This window comes from Sinocyclocheilus anshuiensis, unplaced genomic scaffold, assembly GCF_001515605.1.
Source record: "Sinocyclocheilus anshuiensis isolate Anshui unplaced genomic scaffold, SAMN03320099.WGS_v1.1 scaffold824, whole genome shotgun sequence".
Classification (NCBI taxonomy): domain Eukaryota; kingdom Metazoa; phylum Chordata; class Actinopteri; order Cypriniformes; family Cyprinidae; genus Sinocyclocheilus; species Sinocyclocheilus anshuiensis.
The window spans coordinates 610787-623872 of record NW_015551064.1 but is presented as its reverse complement, the minus strand read 5'-3'; the positions used below and the strand labels follow the sequence as shown (position 1 = coordinate 623872).

General features: G+C 37.9%; 1 protein-coding gene across 1 annotated transcript in view; it reads right to left on the bottom strand.

Moving 5' to 3' along the window:
- Window positions 1-890: 890 nt before the first annotated feature.
- The window catches only part of LOC107662043 (receptor tyrosine-protein kinase erbB-4-like), a 217699-nt gene continuing 205503 nt past the window's right edge, over window positions 891-13086 (bottom strand). Inside the window, exons 24-27 of the mRNA XM_016451903.1 lie at window positions 11705-11802; window positions 11383-11553; window positions 6908-7250; window positions 891-5570 (exon numbers count right to left, since the gene is read on the bottom strand). Coding sequence (XP_016307389.1) covers window positions 4885-5570; window positions 6908-7250; window positions 11383-11553; window positions 11705-11802 — 1298 coding nt within the window. The 3' untranslated portion in view covers window positions 891-4884. The remainder of the gene's footprint in view (window positions 5571-6907; window positions 7251-11382; window positions 11554-11704; window positions 11803-13086) is intronic.

Here is a 13086-nt window from a genome sequence, read left to right as displayed (position 1 = left end):
GGTGGAGAAAGTTACTGTGACCAGAGCTGAAAATGGGCGTCAAAAATGACAAGACTTGACTTTAGTTTTGACGAGCCGTCACTCAATAACAACACGGCCAAATGAACACTCCAATTAGTCCACTTGACAGCGTGTATAATACACTCTGACTTATGACTCTCTTGGAGGAACACCATGGCGGATGTTTTTGAGAAAGTTGAGTTCAGTGACTGTGGCTTTTGCCATTATTTTTCACCGTGTTTGCACTCGCAGCCCTCGTCTAAGCCTGAGCTCACGGTGCGGTTGGCTGCAGATGTGAAGAGATGTGAGATTGTGCACGAATATGAATTGCATGCTGAGAAAGAACTAGACACTACCGATATGACCAGGACTAAATTCAGGAAAAGCCTAAATGGAGTTGAGAGAGATTCCTGGGAGGTACAAATGCTATCGTCACACAGCTGCAGATTCCCCACGCTGGATTCTGTACAAAAAGAGAAAATTGTGGGGTGATGGAGGGAGGCTATACCTGACAGAAAGAAAACATCTCCTATCTCTTGAACATGGGCAGAGGTTAAAGAACACAAAAGCACCAAGCCGGGCTACATACGGTCACAAAAAAACACACTGAAGTACTAAAAGAACCTGCAAGATCTACAAAATCAAATATGTGCTGTTCAAATTACTGATATATACAGCCATCAAATAAGAATAACCGGTCACACACAATATAAGTGAACAAAACATAATGGGAAAAAAAGGTCAGTCCAAAAAGAGTATAAGTTTCCCAGCTATTTACAAATACATCTGGCCAATTCAACTGTTTATAAAAATACTATTCACATTTTCTCATTGACGTACAGTAGTAAAATCATGAGGAACAACCATTCCAAATGTCAGTGTTGCAGGAGGATGCTTTTCTTCCTTTTATTTGTCCTTTCTAATATAAAATGATTTTTTAACTGTGCTTAGTCTACTGATACTTTCTGACTACCTTGCCACATGCAAAAGTTCCAGTGAGCATTTCAAAAGAAATGACAAAAGAAAACACAAAAAAAGACCAGAAAAGGGGGCACAACTAATAAGAAGGACCGAAAAAATAACCTTGTTTGCATCTTTGATGCTGCAGAATTTATATGCAAATACACATTATCAGATCAGCAAGGGCAGACTCAATAACACTGCAAATTAATTTAATTGTCTGTGTTAAACATTAAGAACCCTAACATACTGTAAGTACCTTAACAGTAATGTGATAACAGAAGCTGAAACACGTTGTATTTTATAAAGCTTATTGCCTCTCTATACTGTAAAATATATGATGACAGGATCATTATAAAAGAGCCTTAGGGCCCATTTAAACATACTAAGGGAATTGTATGTGCCTAAATCATGTATATTAAAGCTAGCTGATAAATACGTTAAAAATGAGGAAGAAAAACATACGAAAAACATATGATTTTTGAACTCAAAATGCCACACTTTCCAACAAACCACCAACAATCCAGTTTAACCAGACACTAAATGTGGTAAAATAGTTCTGCACTGTATTTAAATTAGCTCTTTATTATTTTTATTGCCTTATGTAAGTTGGGTTCATTAACATTAATTAATTGCTATTGGCCTATTACTCCTAACATCAGGCGGTAAACCTAAGTACATTAAAAAGTTGTGCACATTTTCTGTTGATTGTGGCAGCAGTAATTCATCAAATGTTTATTGAATGGAGAACAGCATGCTAACCAGGCATTACATCTAGATGTGCAGTGTAATGAAGCACACTTTAAGCATTTTGAAGAGTTGATTCAAGGGTCTGGAACTGGAACTTAGTGAACTCACTTAGTGAACTCAAGAAAAAAAAAAACAACAACCCCAGAAAATAAGCCTTCACTGATATATTCACCACTCTTCACATAATTATCTTCAAGCCCCTTTAGGTATATATACACAAGTTCATGTCAAGATGTCTTTGTGTTCTTATAGATTCTGCTAAAAGTGAGTCAAAATGTTTGTGCTCCATCCAAACCTCATATCCTAGAGTTCCTAGAAAGTGGAAATGTTTCCAAAGAGAACGAGTTCCATCCTCTAACAGTCTCTAATAGTGAAAGTCTTTGCAAAGAGTCACCCTCAAATTTCAGGCATTCTTCTCCCTCCATTTTGATCTAGTTGTTCCTCACATGATGGATTTAATAGATATTTACCCACTCTGTATTCACAGCAGTTGCTACATATATAGACTTAGACACCCTGATCTGCGGTGACGTTATCAGTAGCATATGCACAAGGTCCTTGCCTTTAATTGGGTTTAGAGAAGATAACTGAAAGCTTCAATCTTTTTGGAAACTGTATGTAAGGTGGTTTTGATGGAGGTTGTACTTCTTTGGGCTTTTCATAATCTCAACCAGAATCATTTAGATAACTATGCATTGGGTTCACTCATAAATACAAGAAAGATGAATAAAATATAATTTGGCCTTAGTTCTTAATCTACATATTGTACTTCATAACTATTAAACTAGTTTCCAAACTCTATAGGAGCTTAAATGAAGCAATTTCAAGTATCAGTTTTGTCCTGTACAGGCATCTTATATTATTGTTATAGGTATTCTTAGCATTCCTTTACTGTGACCCACCTTAAATTCTGCCCAAATTGCATTATTTTGAAGGTTAAAAGCTTGAGATAAATACCTTAATTAGTAAACATCTGTGTTTGGCAAAATTACGGCGCGTCACTAACATTCCCTGATTTTGTTTCCTGTAGAGAGCCAAAAATGTCATTTGTCTAATCTGTTATCACATGGGAACAGCAGTCCCAAAGAACTCTGCTCTATCTTTGTTATGTTCATTAATTAAAGTGCTCCATGTAACTGTAAACCTTCATATTCAAAAGCACACAAAAAAAAGAAAAAAAAAAAAGACAAACAAATGTATGTGTGCGGGTGGTGTTTGCTATCATCATGAAGCTATGATTATTATAAATGAGTATTCAATCAGTGCCATTTGTGTTTAAAACAAACTCATGTGGCTGTGCCAGGCTGTTAAGTGCTATAAAACCATTTCACATCTCCAAACCAGCACCACAACATCATTATTATTCCCCTTAGCAGAAAAGCAGTGTGACTGGCAGTGTTGAAAACTATACACAAATCTGGCCATAGAAACCTGGGTGGTGTGGTATGTACCGAAGATGTAGCAAAGTTGTTTTCCACCATTTGAGCAGAACAACATGCCCTAATAAGCTGCGTTATCTTCCTAGATTCATATTTGTATAGCTCCATGAGATGCTTCTTATAGAAAAGTCATTATGGGAGACAGTTCAAATGGAGTTGACATATTTGAGGCAGTCTCATCTCTGACCTTGGGGAAAATATTCCATTTGCACGTTCTCATTTGTTCCTCATGGTACTGTATGATGGTACTCCTGTCTTCTCAATTTCAAAATGTCCCCTACTGTTGCAGTTTTAATGAACCCAGCTAGAAAAAGCTGCCATCTTGATCGCAAGTCTTGTGCATCTCATTGACTTGTATGTGGGTAAAGTTTATACAGTTATAACAGTTTTCCGGCCATATTTCAGAAGAGGAGCCAGGCACTGTGTGCTGTCGAGTCTTCCGTGCAAACCTTGGCCTCCATAGCTGTGTAAATATCCATTTGCCGCCGTACGTCCATCTACATGGATGCTCTTGGTCGCTAGTATTGATTTTAGCTTCTTAAGTTCATGGTATCCCCAATCTGGGTTTTCGTTCCACACATGAAATGACAAAATAAGAAAGGCTACCTTAAGGTGACAACTCTGTGAGCATACAGATCAATGCTGGCTAGATCAACAATAACAACATTATTACAGTAGACTGTTGTAGATCTGCTTTTATGAAGTTATTGATTTTGTGGCAGGCTGCAGTACGGTCTCGATCATATGCAGGCTGATACTGTTCTCAGCATGAGATGCTTGTTTTCATCAGGTTGCCTTTACGCATAATGCGGACCGCAGGACTGTGTCCAGTTGGGAATCATTCCAATCTTACTTATGAATCAAAAATGATGAGAGAATGGCTCAATAGAAGTAATAAAATGTAGCTCGTTTGAGCAATATAATACATGTGCAGATGAATCATGGAGATATTTTTTGAACAGAACATTGCACAATGTGTCTTTTGACGATATGCCATTCGGGAAGGTGGTGATCAAAGGTCCCAGTTGACACCATGCTGTAATAAACATATGTTTTGTTGTATATAACAGTATGTAGCGTACAGCCAGGCCTGTCGCTTACATTTTTTTGAGTCTCAGTTAGTTGGCGACATTGAGGACCTTTTTGGGCCCTTTTGTCCCAGGGCCCACAAAGATATTCCTAATACGACGGATTTGCATACAACACATCTGCCTCATAAAATCATGTATGGTGTGCTAAAATAAACTATGCTAACCGAAGTCATAAATTACAACAGATCATATCGTAGCTTCAAATTAAATTCCCAAAACAAGATAAATTAAAAACATTTCTGTAATTGCACAAAAGAATGACTCCTCTCTGCTATTGGATCAACACATGTTGCACATCAACGTCAGTACTTGCTTTCAATGAGATGAGTGTAACATCTACCAAATGCTTGGAAGAGTATCGCTTTCCGAAAGCTGGGCTCAGGTAGGGGAAACAGATCTTAATGGTGATTGAAGTGAGGAGAGACAAGCAAGAAGGAGCTTTGATTGATGTGGCCATCTGTGACCAATGCCTCTGGAGGAGAAGCTCACTCAAGTGGATCAGTTCTAGGTCATTAGAGGTTGGGTGTTAAATCCAGTTCAGAGAAGAGCGTAGAGATTGCAATGCTGGTGTGAGAGCCAGGGTGTGAACACACTGTGACTCTCTCTTTACCTCCGTCTTTCCTTCGTTGTCTTGGCTGTTGTTGCTACACAACAGTGTTCCTCTGACGGTAGGGAGGCGGTGGCAACACGGTGCCCGGTTTTAGTGCATACTCGGACAGGTACTCCTGGTTCTCAGCCACGGCGGGTCGAATCCGACCGTTTTGCCGGTAGAAGAAGCGTGTGCTGCAGTCCTGTAGATACTCAGGATTGTGGAGAGTGGCCTTGGGGGGAAGACTGTGCTGCCAGTACTCAGGATTGTCAAACGTCTTTTTGGGCTTTATGTCGGCCTTGATGGTCCCGGAGTGAGCGGGATGGTGGGTGTGTGTCGGATGGAGGGTGTGTCCGGGATGGGCGGAGTGGAGGGTGTGGCCTGAGAGGGTGGAGATGCTTTGTTTGCCTTGGTACAGTGGCTGTGTTGAGACATGGGCACTGGGTGCTGCTGGTTGCATGGTTTGGGAAAGGTTCTGGCTGTTGGAATTTCCACTATTTGCTGCTGCTGCTACTACTGCTGCTGCCGTGTGTGCCATTGGGACTCCGTTCTTCCGCAATACATCATGACTCTTTTCCCCAGAGTTATGGAAGGTGTTGAGGTACAACGGGTCATTGACATACTCATCCTCCACTTTGGGCTGCCCGTTGGACGTACTGTGGTAACCTCGCTCAAGACTGTGGACTTCTCCATTTCTGCGATGGGTGACAAAGGGGTTCTCTTCCACAGGATTGAGATAATCTACATGGGAAAATAAAAGAGCTGTCAGAAGAGAGGAGGTAAGCAGACTGAGTACATTGTGGTAGCTAGCGTTCTAAGGTAAAGCCGACTACCATTGATCTCAGCAGGCTTTCTATACAGACTCAACAGAATACTCTCTGAAGTCCTAGAGTTATAGTAAATCCAAGTTCTGTCCATGAAAATTTTTGCTAGAGTATACTTCAGCATACTTTACAAAAGAATGCAAATTATTATTGAGGTTATAAAGTGTGCTAGTGTGCCCATGCAAGAATGAACACAAATTAGCCCAAGATTCAGTAGTTTCTTTTCAAACTATCCTAAACTCTTAATGTCTTAGCAACTTTTAACACCTTTTGGAAATTTCAAAGGGATTAATCACTGCTTTGAACCCTGAGTTATGAAGAACTGCTTGATAGTATGTTTAACAAAACTTTAGTGGGTACGAAGTACAATTTCTGGTTCTATAGATAAGAAATGTGAAACAATAGTGGCTAGGTGTTTAGCAGGGTTCCTGTAGGTAAATTAACTGGATAATTTCTTAGGTTATACAACCGATAAAATTTGTGTCTTGATGCAATGTCAATCACTTTGGATAAAAGAGTGTTTTAAATAATCACAAACTGCCTCAAAGCTTTTCTCATTAAATATTTATAAGCTTTGTAGTCAGAAACTTTTACAGGTTCTATTTAGTTTCAACACTTAAGGGAAAGTCAAAAAGGTCACAGTGATGGCATTCAGTCATTCTGTCATCATTCACTGTATGACTGACTTTCTTCTGTGGAAGATAAAATATTATATTTTGAAATGTCTCAGTATTTTTGTGTCCATACAGTGAAAGTCAGTGGTCTCCACAACTGTCTGGTTTCCAACATTCTTCAAAACATCTTTTGTGTTCCACAGAAGAAAGTCAGTCATACAGTTATGCAATCACATGAGGGTGAGTAAATGACAGAATTTTTATTTTTAGGTGAATTATCTCTTTAAAATGACCAGAGTAGATATGGTGAAATTTACACAGATGGACAAGCAGTTATTAAAAAAGGTTTTGTGCTGTATTCGTTGAGGCAATTTTATTAACCTTGTCAATATGCAAGAACAGTAACCCAAGGTTTTCAAATTTACAAAGTGAAATCTCAAAACCTGACTACACGGGATTAATTACTAACCACTGGGTAAAAACGTGAACAGTGTGAATCATTGAACAAAGACAACCAAGGGTCCCAAATGAGACTGGATAAATAATTTCAAGTGTAAAATGCGTATCAGATCTCTGTGTGAGCTCTGTTAGATCAGTCTCCGCTATCACTCCTGCTCGCTCCAGTTTATCCTTCCATTACCTGAGGGCTTTTTGTCCTGCATGGCGCTCATGTATGAATCCTGGTCAGTCTCAGCTCTCGCTCCACGCTCACATAGTATCACAGTTGGATCTGAGCTGTAGCGCTGGCCACTGCTGTCCTCCCCGGTGCTTGCCCTGGGTGAAACCTTCTTCCTGAGAGTGCCATTACAGCGGCTGTCTTCAAATGCCTCCGAGGACCCCGAGGCCCCCGAGGCCCCCTGCTGGGCCATAGATTGCTTCTGAGCAGAACACCCAGGGCTGACCGCAGACACAGCCACAACCCGCGGGATAGTGGCCATCATCTCCTCCATTCCGAAGCTGCTGTCCTGATATGCGAACTGGTTCTGCAAAAACACAAACAAGCCTTTTAGTATCTTCGGCATGATCTATTTCTGTTTGCTTTACAATGAAACACTTCAAGAGAGGCAAATATTTTATGCTAGCGAGGCTCCAAATATTAATACAGTTTAGGAGATTTAATGAAAACTTGGCAACAGTGAATGAACAGACGAGAGTGTAGGAACACAGCTCTCCTGATGCAATTAGAAATCTCATCACAATTAAATTATTAGTTTTTTACTTATCCCTAATCCTCAGACTCTCTCCATCTGCCTGTCTTTGTTTCTCATTCTTGCTGTGTTCTTCCTTTTCGTTAAGTGCTGTGGTGGCAAGACTGTAGCAAAAAGGCCAATGACATTTTATAAGGTATAAGATGGTAAAACCATGTTTCTTTAATGCCATGGTACTGACTTATCACCATATTCATGCATTATGGTATTTTAAATGGTTCTTTAAAGTACTTCAGAGAATACCATGGTATTACCAAACAACCAGTCAGAATAATTTTTATTCCAAGTGTTATATAATGTGAAGAATACATTTATTTACTATGAACAATCTTGTTTGGTTTGCTAACTATAGTTGTGATATACCCCATTATAAAACCATGGGAATACCCGGTTTCAGTGGGTATAGAAAATAATCACCCCATTTAAAGAGGGGTGATTCTTTTCTATACCAACTGTATGTGATAGTACTGCTGTGATCTCTCTGCAGTAAGTTTGTAGGTGCTCTGTCTGAATGTCCTGAATTCAATGTGTGTTTCCTTATTTTCCTTTATCTCTGACGTTTTCTCTGCTTCTCCTCTAACCACAAAACACCCATCTCATCTCTCTTTCTCTTTTTCCATCCTGTCTTCACCAGCACCCATACATGATACTCTTTGAGCACCCTGGAGCTCATTGCTGTGAATGAAGGGTGCTGCTGGGGAGAGCATTACACTGCAAAAAATGGCTTATCTTACTTAGTATTTTTGTCTTGTTTCTAGTCAAACTATCTTAAAATTCTTAAATCAAGATACTTTTACTAAATAAGCCAAATGACTTAAGATATTTAGTCTTGTTTCCAGGGGGAAAAAAACTAAAGTGCATTTTGCTTAAAACAAGTAAAATTATCTCCCAGTGGGGTAAGTAAAATACTCTTGTTTTAAGAACATTTTACTTACCCCACTGGCAGATCATTTTACTTGTTTTAAGCAAAATGCACTTAATTTAGTTTTTTTTCCCCTGGAAACAAGACTAAATATCTTAAGTCATTTGGCTTATCTAGTAAAAGTATCTTGATTTAAGAATTTTAAGATTGTTTGACTAGAAACAAGACAAAAATACTAAGTAAGACAAGCCATTTTTTTGCAGTGTACTCTGAAGAAGAGGAACGAAGAGTGGAAACTGTCACAAATAATATAAATGTATACTGGTGGGCAGTATCTTAAAATAAACTATAAGGAGTGGGCAGTATCTTAAAACGCCATTTATTGGATAATGAATGCCTATTATTGGATAATCTTGAGAATAAACGGCTTGAGAAATTTCATTTGAGTATTCAATAAATTAATCAAATTTGCAATATACAAGAAATAAAAAGAAAAATTAAAAATATTAAATATTTTACACAAATTAAAACTGAATAAAAACATTTGTTCAATATTTCAATATTTTTAAAATACACATATTTCTACAATCAAACAGTACATTTGATCATACCACACAGCCATACCTGATGTCATGACGTATTGAGGAATTTACCAACTCCCCATATTTTTATAAGTTTATTAAAGTAGTTGTTGATGTTTATGCGCCAAATCTGAAAAATTAGCTTTTATCCCAGCATCCTATTAAACATTTACAACCCACTGACCAAGAAAGAGCTGAAACACACATGCACAAAAATGTGCTTTTTCTATTATGCTCATACTTCAGTGGAGATGAATTTGAGTTAATATTGCAATCCGCTATTTGGGTTATTTGGCAGAGTTTTATTTTCCCAAAGCTCAGTTTATACGGCAAACTGCAGGCGAAAGATTTCTGTAATGTTCCAAAGAGGCTCTGAAGGATTGATGTCCCTCATTGATATTCATACCGCTCACTCTCTTTTCTCTCCCAGTTAGACGAAAACAAAACGTAAGTTAGAATGCAAAATGGCACACATGGTTAGCGAACATGGTCCAGGCAAAAAGAGGAAACATTTCATCACACCCACCTCTCCCACACACTCTCACACCCTCGCTAAATCCGTTCTAAGTCCCTGGCAAAGACTGACTGAACCCTTAGATTTTGTCTTTCTAAGTTACAGTTAAGAGCTGTTTGAGACGCATCCCAATCGGTTGTCCTTTCCCATTGCCGCTGCGCACACCAACAGTTAATAACATGCTCATGGCTGACTAACACAGAGCAAATACCCACTCTGGACTTCCTGTCTATGGGCAAATATCATCGTCACTTTAGTGAGGACCCAGTTATTTACACTGGCATGCCTCTGTAATGAAAGCCAAGGCATGGAGCCCATTATAGGCACACGTATTGAGGGCGATTTTATTTTTTTTCTTCCTCCACTCCACAGGAAAACCTTAATGAATGTCACAAAAGCACTGCTGCTTTTGAAAATACTAAGACAAATTAGCACCTGTAAATAAAAAAGACTGTGTGAATCTCAGCATTTCAATACCCTTTATCAATAAGGGGGCATTATTGAATGAGACTTCCTTTTCTTTAGTCATCGCATTCATGATTTCATATTTCAGTGGCAGACAGGTTCGTTCTGGGACAGCGTAGCATCTGTCAGAGAAGGAATGGTGGGCCGGGCTTTCTGGGATGCTCGCGTTGATGCCACTTAATTGGCTAGGGGAGCATCCATCCACTCCAAGGTCAACGTCAGCTAGATGATGGACTCAACTGAAAACTCAATTCAGCCTCAGACAAGCAATAAATAGAGCTTCATGAAGTGAGAACTAAAAGTGCATTAAAATGTAAAAGGTGTCCTAAAATATGTAAATAGGTGCAAAATACCCACATGTGGATGCATGATGTATGTGTCAATGCATCAACGACCTCTTGTCCTTTGCCTACTAAAGACATATTTCAATATTTGACAGGATTTATGTGCTATATTCTACGCAGTCTTCTCCTGAAGAGTGCCACCAAAGCTAATTAATTCTCTCCAAACATTTTACCAAAACAGAAATCTAGGGCTTACTATGATTTCAAGTATTCAGATGAAGTAATAGGAACCTTAAAGACCTACAATGATGACAATCCAATGATTCTGAAAGTCTTCAAACAAATGCCTGGACAAAATACAATCTGATTAAGCCTCTAAACATTGATTGATTCCATTCCCAATTTAATTATTTTTGGAAGAATTCTCTTAGGCTCACCAAGGCTACATTTATTTAATCAAAATATTAAAAAGTAAAAACAGCAATACTGTGAAATATTATTACAATTTAAAATAACTTTTCTATTTTAATACATTTTTAAATGTAATTTATTTCTGTGGTGGCAAAGCTGAATTTTCAGCAGCCATTTCTCCAGTCTTCAGTCACATGATCCTTCAGAAATCATTATAATATGTTGAAAAACATTTATTCTTATCATCAGAGTTGAAACCATGATACATTTTTTTCAGTATCATTGATCAATGTGAAGTTCTAAAGAGTATAGAACATACAGATTTTTTGTAACAATGTAAAAATCTTTACTGTCACTTTTGATCAATTTAATGCATACTTCATGAAAAAAAAAATACTGTATATATATATATATATATATATATACATACATACATACAGTTCTTTTTTATTTTTTATTAAGTATATATATATATATATATATATATATATACAGTATATACACACACACATACACACTTAAGAAAAAAGAAGTGTATGTTTATTATATTTCAGGTTTGGTCTAGCCAATTCACATTTTGTGACATAAATCAAAAAGCAAGAACTGTTGTGAAGACCAAGTGATGACTTTGCAGACTGGCTCTTTTATTTGGAAGACGTGACTTCCTTTACTAGAGCTTCCAAATTGGCCATTTCAATTTACCACATTCATTGTAATACAAGTGGGCCGTCTCTGCTATACTGTCTCTGACAGATCGTGGTTTATTAAATTGATCAGGTGGTACACTCACTCTGTTGGGGTCCATGCGTGATCTGGTTGTGTATGCCAGTGGAGGAATACTGTAGGCTTGTGGCACCAAATACTCCTCGGCATCCATCAGATCTTCCAGTTCCTCCTCATCTAGCAGACTCTGGAAGAACTTACTGTCATTGGGGCTGGGCAGCTTCATGCGGTCGTCGCCCTGACACAGAAAGCATCAGGCTTGAGATATCATGTATTATGCAAAGAAACAAGACTTTATGACACTTATGTGTTTTTTTATCATTTGTTCTTTTATTTTTTTATTGTACAGCACATCATGGCGATTTGAGCCCAGCTGTGAGGCTTTTTACCTGGATGACTAGGTAACGTTGTGGATCTCTTGCCATTCGGCTGAACTCTGCTGCAAGCTCCTTAAATCTGGGTCTGCTGTCTGCATCTATCATCCAGCCTGGAGGGTCACACATAGCACAACTTCAGTCAGCAAAGTAGAACACAATGGATAAACAATGCTGTGAGCTTTCTGTACATTTAAAAGAAGGTTCTGGGAACAGCATCTGTGAAATGCTAACAATTACCACAGAAATCATTTTCCCATCTATTTTTAAAACAATAGAAAATGTGTTTACAAAAACGCACATAACATGTTGATAAGTTCATCCGCCTAGAACAGTAGAGCGCATTAACAACTCAAATAACCTATTTTGTACGGAACAATTAAAATAAGTGATTTAACAAAACTGCAATCGTCATATTTCTGCAGTTAAATCCTCTGGAATTACATTTTCTATAGCTTTTCATCATGGTACGTTCTATAAACATAATTCTGTCCCATAATATTATTTCTGGGTCCAAGCCTCTACTCTGTTTAAAATGAGAATACATCTCAATAGTGTCCCGGACACCAATATTTTAATGATTCAGAAAAGATGAATTACTGTCTGGCCAACAAAAGTATGGAGATAAAGGTTAGGATCATGGTATTTTGGTAGTACTACAGCACACAGTGATTGTGTTACATTTTAATTTTAGTATAAAAAAAAAATAATAATAATTACTATTTAAAAAAATAAAAAAATAAAAAATGTTTTAAAAAAATGTAATTTTAGTTTTAGTAATTTTTGTACTTTAACATTTTTATTTTTATTCAACTATAAATGTTATTTCTGTTAGTTTCCTTTGCAACATATCTCATTTTCATTTAGGTTTTTCATCTGATTATTTTATTTTATTTTATATGTTTCAGCTTCATTTCAATTAACAATTTTGCATAGTTTTAGTTAACAATAACAACACTGTTGCTTTTAGCATCTGAAGGAGCATTTGGATTTGGACCCGTGACGTCAGACTTAAAGGGGTCATATGATGCGATTTCAAGTTTTCCTTTCTCTTTGGAGTGTTACAAGCTGATTGTGCATAGATAAGATCCCTGAAGTTGCAAAGACTAAAGTCTCAAAACCAAAGAGATATTCTTTATCAAAGTTAAGACTCTGCCACGCCCCCCTAAAACGGCTCGTTCTAACACGCCCCCACATATCTACCTCAATATGTGGAAATATTAGCATAATGCCGCCCAAATGTGCACGCAAAGAAAGAAGGCGTGGTTTCAGGAACGCAAGTAGTGTTGATGCAACCATGTCAGGGAGACGCTGTGTGTTTCAGTGCTAAAGCAAAAGCACTTTATTTGGCCTTCCGGAAGTAGATGCAATTAGGAATCATTGGTTAAGATTTATTT